General features: G+C 42.7%; 1 protein-coding gene across 1 annotated transcript in view; it reads left to right on the plus strand.

Annotated features, from left to right (window-relative positions):
• Positions 1-13,879, plus strand: part of ODAD2 (outer dynein arm docking complex subunit 2) — a 90,315-nt gene that overhangs the window by 62,263 nt on the left and 14,173 nt on the right. Inside the window, exons 17-18 of the mRNA XM_066630920.1 lie at positions 4,053-4,241; positions 5,126-5,347. Of these exons, the coding sequence (XP_066487017.1) occupies positions 4,053-4,241; positions 5,126-5,347 (411 nt within the window). The remainder of the gene's footprint in view (positions 1-4,052; positions 4,242-5,125; positions 5,348-13,879) is intronic.

Genomic DNA, 13,879 nt, shown 5'->3' on the forward strand with positions numbered 1-13,879 from the left:
GTTCTTGCACCAACCTTGTTTGGGATTTTCTTCGCTGTCCTGCTGAAGCATGCCTTTGGAACTGCAACAGAAGGCATCTATCTCCGGACCAGATCAGACGGAAAGCTCTTCAACCTCTCCAGACTGAGAGCAAAGTCCAAAGTTCAGCTGAAATGTCTGCGTGACTTCCTCTTTGCCGACAATGCAGCTGTCACTACCCACTCTGCCAAAGATCTCCAGCAGCTCATGGATCGTTTTAGCAAGGCCTGCCAAGTTTTTGGACTGACGATCAGCATGAAGAAAACACAGGTCATGGTTCAGGATGTGGACTCACCTCCCTGCATTACAATCTCTGCGCATAAACTGGAGGTTGTCCATGACTTTGTGTACCTTGGCTCAATGATCTCTGACACTCTTTCTCTCGATACCGAACTAAACAAACGCATCGGTAAAGCAGCTACCATGTTTTCCAGACTCACAAAGAGAGTCTGGTCCAACAAGAAGCTGACGGAACATACCAAGATCCAGGTCTACAGAGCTTGCGTCCTGAGTACACTTCTATACTGCAGCAAGTCATGGACTCTTCGCTCACAACGGGAGAGGAAACTGAACGCTTTCCACATGCGCTGCCTCCGACACATTCTCAGCATCACCTGGCAGGACAAAGTTCCAAACAACACAGTCCTGGAACGTGCTGGAATCTCTAGCATGTATGCACTGCTGAAACAGAGACGCCTGCATTGGCTCGGTCATGTCGTAAGAATGGATGATGGCCGGATCCCAAAGGATCTCCTCTATGGAGGACTCGTGCAAGGAAAGCGCCCTACAGGTAGACCACAGCTGTGATACAAGGACATCTGCAAGAGGGATCTGAAGGCCTTAGGAGTGGACCTCAACAAGTGGGAAACCCTGGCCTCTGAGCGGCCCGCTTGGAGGCACGCTGTGCAGCATGGCCTTTCCCAGTTTGAAGAGACACTTGGCCAACAGTCTGAGGCTAAGAGGGAAAGAAGGAAGGCCCATAGCCAGGGAGACAGACCAGGGACAGACTGCACTTGCTCCAGTTGTGGAAGGGATTGTCACTCCCGAATTGGCCTTTTCAACCACACTAGACGATGTTCCAAAACCACCTTTCAGAGCGCGATACCATAGTCTCTCGAGACTGAAGGTTGCCAACAACAACAACAGGCCAAGCCATGGCCCTCCATGCTCTTGTTGCCTCCAGACTATAGTACCATATTGCTTTCCTTAGAACTGCCTTTGAAAACCACCCAGAGGTGCTAATTGGTTTAGAATGCAGTTGCCAGGGTTCTAACTGGAGCCTTTTGCCAGCATTGCTGGTTACCAGTTTCCTTTTAAGCTCAATTTGAGGTGGTGTATTCGAGCTTTAAAACTCAAACAACTTAAGATCAGGTTTCCCTCCCTATACTGCACACAAGATTGCACAAGAATTCAATTTCAGTTCATGGGCTGTCCTTCAAGTCCCCATGCAGAAGGTGGCCTTATAGTTGAGTCACTCAGGATCTAGAAAAGGCTCTTAAGAGACCAAGAGTACTCCTGGTCAGCTTTCAGACAGGCAATGGTGACAACTTTTCTTCAATTGACTTTTTCTGGATTTTGCTGTTAATGAGGATTTAGCAGCTGCTGCTACTGTTGATTTAGTGGCATTTTGTTTCCAGATTTGGTTGTAATTTATATTATTTTTACTCTTTTTGTTATTGTAAGCTTCCTTAAATATCCTTGTAAGGAAGGGGGGGGGATAGAAATACCATCATTATAAAACCAGACCATTAAGAAGTCATTCTGTATTGCTAAAGAGACATCTCCCCTGCCCCCCGCTTCAGTTGCTCTGTGTAGACGACTTGCCGAAAGGATACAGTGGTTGCCACTTCTGGTATAGATTATTCAATAAGTTGTCATTTGGCTCATGTTCTCATCACTTGCATTTATGCTATTTGTTTTTCTTTCTTACATAATGGTGCTTTATGAAATGTAAAAGAGCCAAATTGAGCTTTCTCATCTTTCCTGCCCTTCTGTAAATGAATTTTGTAAGTTGGGATGTGCTTTAAAATGACAAGCCATGGAATTGAACAAAGACAGTTCTCCTGAAAGAAACATAGCCTACAGAGGACTCTTGGTAAAGCAAGTTTATTTGCACATTCACACCATCACATTTTTGGGCAAAAGCAACCAGGACTGATAGATTGGCTTTGACATCTTAAGCTTTCTATGATGTTCTAAATGGAAAATACTACTGATTTTTATTGGGAAGCTTTTATCTATAAGGTTGGAATATTTATAAACACGGTGCCTTTTTCAGAGAAGCATTTAGTTTACAGTACTGAATATTAAGAAGAGAGTGTGGTTCTGAGATGTGAAGGAGGTCTCAGACTTCGGTATGTTGGCAGACAAGTGTATACATCATGTGATGTTATATGAAAACCAACATATGCTAATTGTCTGGCCTCCTGTATCACATGTGGCCCAAAGAACCTCATACAGCCCAATCCTGCCCTGGAACAGGCAGCAAGGGCCTGTGCTGTATCCAGCCCAAATTTTGTACTACTCATGTGCTACTTCGTACTAACTGGAGGAAAGGGGAGACTTTTCCCCTTACCCTGGGGAGAGCTACAGCAGTCCCCAATGGGTCTATTCGGATCTGCACCACCTGATGAGGTGGCACAAATCCGAGCAGCTTGGGACTGCCCCAGTCCACCCCGAATGGGGCTAGGATCTGGCATAACTGCCAGATCCTGTCCCTGCCTATTGCTCCCCACCTGTCCCGAGAACACCTGCTTCCTGCCCTCTCCCCGTCCCAAAAGCCTCCTTCCCACCTTTTTTCCGCCCTCCCCATGCCACCCCAGACTCCTGCACTGGCCAAGCTCAGCCGATGCAAATCACCCGTCCCTGGGTACCGTATTGGCACAGGGAGTGTGCACATCTGTGCGCCAGCCTATCTGATGTTGGTGCGAAAGTGCTTATGTCAGCCCAAGGGTGCCTTTGGATTGCGCCCATAGTCCCCAGTGGGAAGGGCTTCAGTTCTGTTGGGTTCACTCACATACGGATCTTGGGGAAGGTTATATAATCTCACTTGTATGCATCTATAATGGGAATTCTACTTCCAGTTCCTAGATTGTTGGGAACACTGAGGGGGAGAAACCACCTTAATTGCAGTGAGAACAGATGTGAGAAGAAGTATAAATAATGTGTGAAGGACTGCATAGGCAGCAGCAATTCCTGTGATGACAATGGCTGGAGAAGTTGCTGCCAGGATGGTAGGACAGGATGCCAACCACATTCATAATCAGTTCGTTAGCATCTTGTGTCTCTCCATGTGAGGACATGTTTTGCATAGGACAACCTAGTGCTCAACCAATCCTGACACAGAACCACTGCAGTTGCACAACTTGGCAGTGCAGGTTATGTAGATGAGCTATGGGTCAGAATTGCAGCTGCCTTGTGGCACAGGACAGCTTCCATACAGCAGTTCCACATATGAGGAAGAACCAGCGCTCAGATTTGGGTCACTGTGCAACCTGAGAGCCAAACTAGATGTCACACCATTAACACTGGTGTGCTTGTTTTTTTCTTGTGTAAATAGCACTTTTGAAAGACCTGGTCTGGGTCAGGCCCACAGCAGTATGAGGGATGAACCCTCTTCCTTATCACAATTCATGTCTTGATCTAAGCCCCCCCCCCCCCACACACACATGCTATTTATACAAGACAAGGGAATATGTTGGCCTAAAGATGTTACTGATGTCCCATCTAGTTTTGTTCCGAAAGAAGACTTTTCATTCTGTCACATTCATGAACAAGGATGAAATAGGATTCAGAATTAACTCTACAAGATCAAAATTGTCCTTGCATTGAACCGGTGTTTTCATTACATTAAAAGGAAATTGAGGGCCCAATCCTGATGCAGCCATGCCAACAGGGTGTGCGCTGCATCCAGTGGTAGAGAGCAGTCACAGGGGCCTCCTCCTTGGAACTGCATTGCAACTGCACCAGTGCTGGAAAGTTGGATAGAATTGGGCACTCAGCCAATATGCAAAAACGTTTTGTTTTTCACTTAGGATGCTGGTGAAATGGTTCGTTCATTTGTTGGTGGCTTGGAGCTGATCGTCAATTTATTAAAATCAGATAATAAAGAAGTTCTGGCAAGTGTGTGTGCTGCTATCACCAACATAGCAAAAGACCAAGAGAATTTAGCTGTTATAACAGATCATGGTGTGGTCCCTTTGTTGTCCAAACTTGCAAATACAGTAAGTACCACTTTTTTCCACAACAACTTCCAGAGGGACAATTATGTTGCACCAAAAACACCAATCTTGTGGTACCTTAAATTCTAATTTATTTATTGGAGCATAAACATTCATGGGCTATAATCCAGTGGTTCCCAAACTAGTGGGTCACAACCAGCTCTGGCCTCTTAAGGGCAGAGAAGGGGAAGACGGTGACACGATTCCCTGGATTGTGCCACCGCCTGGGACAGAAGGGGGTTACTTACTTGTAGTTCTTGGAATGTATTCTGTATTAATGTAGTGATATATTTCCATTAGGTATGCCAAATGATTATCCCAACCCTCTGTTCAATTTTTAAAATGTGTTCTTGTTTAACCATTTTAATGCAACTTTTAAGAGAAAAAAAGCTTTTTATACTCTTTGCATGTATATACCTAAAATTAAATGACTGTCCATTCCACATGGCTTAATCAACAGTTTTATTGTTCAAAATTATTCAGCTTCCTGCTATTCATGTCACAAATCAGGTAAAGTAGGCACTTACATGATAAGAAAGTGTGTCACCAGTAAAGCAGCAGTATGGCTGATTTTATTCCTTGTAAAGCACCATATATTTGGGAGCTGAAGTGACCATGATTGGCCTCACTTACCTTGCTGCAATGTGCAAACTATTACCATCACAGCATGGGATATTGCCACACAGAAATGACTCCCTTATTGTCGAGATGACATCAGAAGGGCCCAGCGGGAGGAGAGGGAAATACGTAGTATTGCATTTTATTATTTGCTTGCATTGTCTTTTGACCATGACTTCTATGCAAATGTTTGGGAATGTGTTGCCAGAATAACTTATGGGGGGGGGAAGCATGTGCAGTAATTGACTTATTTTTTTCTCTTTGCTCAGAACAATGACAAATTAAGACGTCATTTAGCAGATGCCATTTCTCGCTGTTGTATGTGGGGAAGTAACCGAGTTGGTTTTGGCGATACCAAGGCTGTTGCCCCCTTAGTACGTTACCTGAAATCAAGTGACCCAGCAGTTCACCGAGCTACTGCTCAAGCTCTCTATCAGCTATCGGAGGATCCCAACAATTGCATCACCATGCATGAAAATGGGGTCGTAAAGGTAAGAAAAAATGTTTTTGCTTAACCTGGTTTGGACCAAGTTAATGGTATCCAGAAATGAACTGAGCTTCTTGGGGTTGGAAGGATGATGGGGAAATATTGACCCATCCTTCAAACATACTTCCCCAAAGTAGAAACCTTAAGGGTGTTACTAGATGCTAAGAGAAATGCATGATAGCTGCTGATAGCAGCAACCCTGCAGCTTTTCCTCCTCCTTTGTCCTTGGTACCATGAAGAGAAATAAACTCCATGGTGCACTGTTTCTCAGTGAGTCAGGACCCATAGGTGGGTCGTGAGTCAATTTCAGGTGGGTCCCCATTCATTTCAATATTTTATTTTAATATATTAGACTTGATGCTACCATGGTATATGATTGCATTTGGGGAAATGTTACAGACCTGTACTTTTAACAGGCTGCTATGAATATTCTTTTAACAATGATAGTCAATGGGACTTACTCCTAGGTAAGTGTGGGTAGGATTGCAGCCTAGGATTGTTAAAAATTTTCCTGCTTGATAATGTCACTTCCAGTCATGTCATCATTTCCAGTGGGTCCCGACAGATTCTCATTCTGAAAAGTGGGTGCTGGTGCTAAATGTGTGAGAACCACTGGCATGGTGTAATGTGCTCTGAGGGTCAAACTTGACTTTATGCAGCATGTGTGATGTGACTCTGTGCTTTTTTCTGTTTTTTTGTTTGTTTTTTTGTAAATAATGCATTGCAAGGGGTAAAAAATGGCAAAAAGCAGTTGGGGAAGAGACTTGAAAACATTGCATTCATCATAGCATTGTTGACCCTGAGTTTCTCTGTTCCTGCTTTACTTCACTGGCTAGCAGGGCATATCACATGGTCAGCCAAAATTATAGGCAGAAAAAGAATGTGCAAGCAACCTATCTTTCACTCAACTTTCAGCAAGAAAAGCCAGTATTTGTAATACTATATACGTATTAGTTTAAAAACAAAACAAAATCATATAACTTTTAAAAGTTCATACAGCAATTAATCAATTCTCTCTGGCCCCAAATGCTTGATTAACTATATTGCAACTATCTAGAAAACTGTCAAAAATTCATTAATTAATTTTCATGGCCCAATTTCATTTTAATGCCTACATAAAATTTGAGTTTTCTGAGTTTTAAAATTTTCATTTTCATTTACAGTCAAGGAGTAATTAGAACTTAATTATAAGTTATATTCGGAAAATGCAGGGGGGGAAGACATACAATTCAAACAACACATTTCATGAGTGATCATTAAAACAGCGTTTCAAACAGTGTCGAAACATTATTCTAGTGCAGAGGTTCCTAAACTGGGGTGTTGTGACACCCCAGCCTGAAAAGTTCTTTCTCTGCCACCTTATTAAGGGGCAGGGCGGGGAATGGTGGAAATGCAGTTGCTACAATTGCATCACTGATGGGGACAGAAGGGTTTTTTTCACTTACCAAAGCCAGCACAGGCTTCTGGGGGATGCAGGAAGCCCTGTGGACCCCCTGGACCCCTCTTGTGGAGTCTGTCATACTGCTGAGTTGGCATAAAATCTGAGTTTTGGTTCAGTTAGGTTTTAGTGTTTTAGAATCATGACGATTTACCATCAGAACCTTCCTGGTACAATTCGAATTCATCTGACTTAATCCTTGTAGACAATCGCATTCCTAAAATCTGTGATACCCAGCAAGAGCTGTGACAGAGGAATGATTTTCATTGGCATGTTCAGCACTTATGACTTCCATGTGTGAATAGCCATTGCCGATCTAATTCCACAGATAGAACTATCATACTAGTTCATTTCTTCAGAGTTATGTTTCTCAGTGTAGTTAATTCACACAGCTGCTAATTGTTGTATACAGTGACCACAAGCCATAGTCAGTACAAACCAGCTCATAGCCAATCTAATCCCAGGGTAGAGATGGTAACAGCAACTGAGATGGGTTGATCATTGCCTCAACTCTTTGCTTTGGAAAGTTTCTAATTTAGGAACATTTGGATAACAAATTTGGATGTTGGCATCCTCCTCACCCTGGCATGTTCTGAATATCTTTTAGTCTTATAAAAAGAAGCTTGTCCCACTAAGCTGTAGGTTTGTTGGAGCAGTTCAACAGAAGCTGTGCCCTGCAGCTCTTTTGGTGATAAATGAGCCGTTTCAAATAAATGGAGCTGAAGCCAATTTGCACAGAAGGAATCATTAAAACATTTTTAAATAGACAGTTTTGAAGATTCAAAATGTATAAACAAGGTATGCTAAACCCAAATATATACTGCTCATTTTAATGGAAAAGGTTGCTGCTCACTGGATTTTCCAACTTTAACAGGATATGCCAAAAAGCCAAAGAATCTGGCACGGGCCATAGATAACAGTTCCATCTTTCATCTAGGTTTCTCTTCTGTATTTATCTTGCTTCAGAGAATGCAGGGAATGTCCTTTCCTTCCGACTTGGCACTTTCTCCAAACCACAGAAACACACTGAGCAGCTTCTTGCGATTGTTTTCAGACAAACTTCAGTTTAGGAGACTTCATAAAATGTCAGGCCAAGATCCAAGGAACCCTGTGGTTTTCACCCATGCATTGGGGAGGAGGTCACTGATTTTCTGTCCTGTGCACCTCCCTGTGCTGTACTGCATGTGCCTCCAGAGGGTCCCCAAAGCTTCAAGGGCAACCAGCAGTTTCCAAGTGGGCACCACTTGCAAGGTGTTGCAGCTGCAAGGTGAACCAGAAAAGTGTTAGTATGTGCTGGAAATGCCGCACAAGCTATGTGTATCATGCCAAGATCCTTTTAATCTGACACAGCAGAGAAAAAGAACATTGTTAACAGTATTGTTCTTTAAAAAAATGTATAGTAATAAAATGAGTTTTAACTGGCATATATAGGGTTTAGCACACAAAGGCAGGGTTCCAGGTAATTATTTTTGGCATTGAGCTGAGCAAAAATAGTTTCCTTGCAAAAGAAACTATTCACAGAAGCTGAACATAAGAAATAACAATAAAAATGGTATTTCAGACTTCTTGACTAGTCTTTGGCATTCATTAAAAATATGTTACATTTCTGCAAAAACAACAGATTTAATTTTACTAATTAGATCAAGTTTGTGTCTATTGAATTAGCACTCTGAAGTTTCATCTTACTGGCGCTTTAGTGTACGTTTCAGAATACGTTTTTCTAAAATCAAGGGCTCTTTACAGTCCTTTAGGAGCATCTTCTCTTTGTGTCTGCATATGGCCATCTCAGAAAAGATGTCTTCAAAGATTCAGAGGAAGGAAACACATCTCATTCTTTGCTGACTGGTTGCTAACTGACAGCCCAATTCTATGCATATCTACTCAGCAGTAAGTCCCATTAGAGTCAATGGGGCTTACTCCCAGAAAAGTTTGGATTGTTAGGCCTTGGGTCCTGCAGCATTGTTAAGCATCTGTAGGCATATAAAAATTAGGAAGTTAGGAGCTAGTGGGACAGTTATGATCTAGATATGGTCCTGAGGATGAAAAATTGCAAAACATCTTCAGCTCTACTCTACAGGTGAATGAAAATCTTGAATGGCGTTTTTGATCCATTTAACCCAGGGCTGTCCAAACATTTTGGCAGGAGGGCCACATCATCTCTCTGACACTGTGTCAGGGGCTGGGGAAAAAAGAATTAATTTACAATTTAAAATTTGAATAAATTTACATAAATGAATATATTAGAGATGGAACTTATATGAATGAATGAAGGTCTTGCGGTAGCTCAAGGCTGATAAAAGGCCTTGCACAAAGCAAGGCCAGTCTTTCCTTCGCTGCCACTGCTGCATCACAGACGTGAAACAGCACATCATAGATGTGAAACAGCAAGTAGTGGAGGGAGCCCTTGTCCCACAGCTCAGGTGAGAAGTCAAACAGTTGTCCTCTTGCTGACAGCAGTTGTGTCGGGCCAGCACGGGCTCCAACAAGTCACTGGAGGGCCAGAGGCTCATTAGAGACTGGAGGCTCCCAGAGGGCCTGATTGAGAGCCCCCGAGGGCCTCAAGTGGCCCCCAGGCCAGGGTTTGGGCACCCCTGGTTTAACCACCTTTCAGAGCGCGATACCATAGTCTTTCGAGACTGAAGATTGCCAACATGAGGTTTAACCCTACAGAAGGTTACAAAACATAGGCATTAAACATTTTCTCTTTTTCTTTCACACTTATTGTTCAACCTCTGATATTTGTTTACCTTTTAATGAAAGTATGCATTGGAGTTTTATTATCAGGACACCACTAAAGTATCAGGGCCTTCCAGATCTATTTGGGTGACAGGGCACCCAATACTGTCACACTGCAATTACAACTTCCTCAGTTGTTGAGAAAGCTTCTGGGTTTAGTCTGCGGATTTTGTCCATGTGTATTCTTTTAAAAGAATAACACTAGCAAAACACTAAGTAAAACTAAGATTTACTAGGAAGAAAGCTAGCCTGTGAATGAGGCTGAGAGAAGGCCTCTTTAGAAAGAGGTTGATGTGGATAAGGGGTCAGCTTTGCTCCTCCCCCCACATACACACATCTTTGTTCCTTTACTGACACTCAGCCAACCTGTGGATTGAATCTTGCTTGCCTCTTTATGCTCACCCTTCCACTATGTTTCAGGCAGGCTGCTTTAGTTTTATTTTTGAAGCACCTACCATGATGTTTACAAGTTTGGTCAGTGTTTCACTTTTAAGTTCTCATGACCGCAATGTGGGCAAGAATTTAAGTGTGGTATAACTTCAGTGAATACATTTCCACAAAAGGTTCACAGCTGAAGTTTTGCCGTCACCTATTCAAAATATCACATGAATCTGCTTCTTTGAAAAGAATGTGTTAGACCATAACATTTTCAGCTGTCTGATGCCTGTACTTTTATGCCCATTTATTGGGATCTTAAATGTTTAAATTTAAAATTCTAAGCTCTCCATTCTAGTAATGTATCTTTCCATTTGAGGAAGATACATTCATTACTTCCTTACATCCAAGAGATACTAACTTGGTTCTGATCATCCAGTGTGTCTAAGACTGATATGGGATAGGAACCTCAGGCTTGCAAAGGGGTGTAGTCACGGGGGGCAGGGAAGAGTGGAAATTGGACATCTCCAACAGCAGGAGTGGTGACATCAATAACAAGGAAGGCTCAGGTGCTGCCTTTTTTCCAAGGACCTGTACTGAGAAGTTTCAGCGAAAGCTGAACCGAGAAATTTACCTAGGGACATAAGCACCATTCTTGGAGGGGGGGGCATGTTGGAGGTGGTAGGAATGTGTAGTGGCAGGTGCAACCTGTTTCAGTATGCCATCCCCTTCCTTGCCTCCCAGCATGCCCCTTTTCTGTCCTCAAACTTGCAGCAGCTCAAGAGCTGGTGCAGGTCCAAGGAGACTAAGCAAGAGGCTTACCTGGAGGTAGAGGAAAATATTTACCCTTATCATCTTGGAATATGCCCAGTTTTCCCAAGTGAGAGGGATGGTTTTTAACTGTACTACCTGCTGAACACACTGGTTTATATAAATGCTAAGGCTTTCACAGCCAGTATTCGTGACATTGAGATGAACGACCTGAACTTGTTAATTTCAATGTCGCACTGGTTTATCCTTTAGGAATCCTTATGAATACTTCAGTGAACTACACAGAGACCCATCTGCTTATGTGACTGATGGGCAAGAAGTGTGCTTGCTGTCTCAGTTGTTCCACTTCTTTTCCTTAAGCCCACCAAGGAAAGGGCTAGGCAAGCAGTATTTTAGGTCTGTCTTCTATATTTTATGCAGTCTTTAGATAGCCCTTTTAAATATGGACTGGAAAAGCATTCAAGGAATAAAATGCTAGCAGAAAGCTATAACTTGGAAAAGAAGAACCGTGCTTAGTAACTATTCTCCAAAATTGCTGTAACTTTCCTTCCCTCTATGAATCCACACAAAGGGGAAAATTAGTTATCGCAGACATCTAACACAATTTTGGTAAATATGGAAAAGAGAAACCAAGGATGATAAAAGATGTCTGGAGGAGATAGCGGTGGGTGGGTGGGAGGAAGGTGAGTCTCTGGTTGAAAATGCACATTGCAAGGGAAAAAGCAACAGTTCTGGCAGAGCCCACTCTCCCTAATGCCTATTACATATGGCAAATAACCTGGTTCTCTTTTTATCTTGGTAAAATGAGTTTCCAGTAAGCTGAAACACGTTTTTTATGTGTATACATGTGTGTTTGTGTGTGCACGCACACACACATCTATATAGAGTTTGTGTGTATGTGCATGTTTTTGTCCTATCAGATGATTAACACACAGAAGGCACTTGGACTATCTCAGAAATCAAAACAAAAAACAACATGACAATAAAATAAAAGTACAACTGAAAAAGCACTGCAGATGAAAGCACGCTAAATAAAAAACCTTTGGCTTCATATTTTCTGGATTAGTAGAAGAGCCTGCTGTTTTTCAGGGGATGAATTTTATATCCTGTAAGACTTTCTGAATGTTTTGGGTTCTTGAGTTTTTCTGAACATTGTGCCAAAACTCTTATAGCAGTATATAGACTCCAGTATCCTGGAGTTTAATGATGTGGACAAATGGTTCTCAAACTGTCCCTTAGCTGGTGGCCACAGGGGTAGTTCCCCCATCACTGTAACCTGTATGGCAGCCCCTAATCTTTTTTGCACATAAACCAAAGGCGTAGTACTGGAAAAAGGGAAAGAGCCTGCAACCAATGCAATTGTGGATGGGTAGAAAAGCACAGTTACTCCTGCCTGAAACTTTATTGTTCCAGGTTCCAATTTAGGGGCAAACATGGCCTTTTATCAACCTTTCTCCTGATGAGAAGCTTATCCCCCATTTTCCATACAAACGGATGGAACAAATATACCTCTGTTGACTTTGATGCAGAAAGAGAAAGGGTCTGCAGTCAGAAAAGCCAATGTCAATATGTTTGCCTCACTTTTGTTCCAGGGCTCTAGATTATTGAGCCAGTGTGCCTTCATTCAACTTTCCTGACTGCAGATTCCTTTCTTTTCCTAAACACCATCCCATTGACTTCTGTGGATAAAGGGGAAGTCGGTAATTATGGAACCTGATGAGGGAGGGTACATTTGCCATTCTCTAAACCTTGTTTTTCCTAAGGCAGAAAGTCTCCCCATCAGTGATGCTCCTCCAACTCCTTGTTCCTGTGCTTTTTTTTTTCCCCTGGTTGAAGGTGACCCAGGGAGACTCATGGCTGAGTTGGGACTGGAACTCAGATCTCCCTGGTTATAGTCCAGCACTCTAGCTATTATACCCTACTAATCCGAGCTTAAACTGACTATGGATGGGTTCCAAATGCATGCCCACATGTCCAAATAATTACCTAACCTTTTCTTTCACCCTTTTATTTTAATCTCTTTGATCCTGCTCTGAAATAGAAAAAGTAATGTTTCTAACTAGCTGTCTTTGCTGTACCTAGGAAGACTCGTGCTATTGTTTGCTTGACCTAAAGGCTCACTCAGGGCATTTTTACACTTGAGGTTTAAATTGACTTTCTTAAATCAATCAGTAACATGAATGAAAAATCTACACCAGCTCTGGTTGTCATGAGCTGTGCCTCTAGCACTGTTCTGTACACCGAATCACCAGGGAGAAGACCTTCTGAGTCAGAAGGTCCAGAAGCACAAGGAACAAAGGAACTAGATCAGGACCTTGAGATTAAGTCTGAATCCAGCAACCAAAGATCTCCAAGTCAGATACCTCCCACATCCAAGACCTCTGTGGAAGATCCTCCTGGCGAATCAACACTCTCACCTTCAAAGGCCTTGTGCTTCCCTGAGCTTATTTACCATTACAGGCATGCCCAGTGAGCAAAAGCAAAGAGGTAACAGAGTGCCAGACTTCAGAAGGTCAGAAGGATGCTGGTTAAAGCTTTTCCTTTCACAACAAGGAAGTGGAGTGGGGGAGGGGGTGAAATAGCCAAGCCCAGAAAATATATAAGGGTTTAGTTACCCACCCAACCCTTGTCGGAACAAGTTGTCTTTTGGGTGGACCTGTCCAGGGTACTGAAGCTCTTATACCTGACTGCTCTTAAGTCTTGCCTTGGAATCTTGGCATGGGCCCACAGTGCCAGCCTGTAGGTCCATTCCTCTTGTCTCCCCCACTCTAGACTACAGTCTGCCCTGTATCTTGTCCATCAGCCTTTCCCTTGGGCTCAGCCTCACCCAGACTGCCCATTCACTTTCTCCCCCATGTTCAATCCTGCATTGACAACATTCCCAAATAATATTGCATGAAATTTAAAAGTAAGTAAAGCTTTACCTGTGAAAACATGGTTAAAGAAAGTGGGGTTGCATACTGGATTTAAAAAAAATAGATGCCAGTGATTAAGACAGTACGGTTACCCAACCAACTAAATGGTAAAAATGGTGAATAATATAGAATGTTAAACAAAGCTTGTGTTTTGTTCTTCCTGGTCTCCCAAAATCTCTAAAGTGCCAGTTACTGAAGGGCTCTAGGGCCAATCAGTGCCACCCTGATTGGCAATTTTATTTAAAGGATGTCAAAATCTGCTTTATCCTAAGTGCTTCTAAGAGACTGTTGGAGAGAAGGC

Source organism: Tiliqua scincoides, chromosome 5 (assembly GCF_035046505.1).
Source record: "Tiliqua scincoides isolate rTilSci1 chromosome 5, rTilSci1.hap2, whole genome shotgun sequence".
In the NCBI taxonomy this organism is placed as follows: Eukaryota; Metazoa; Chordata; class Lepidosauria; order Squamata; family Scincidae; genus Tiliqua; species Tiliqua scincoides.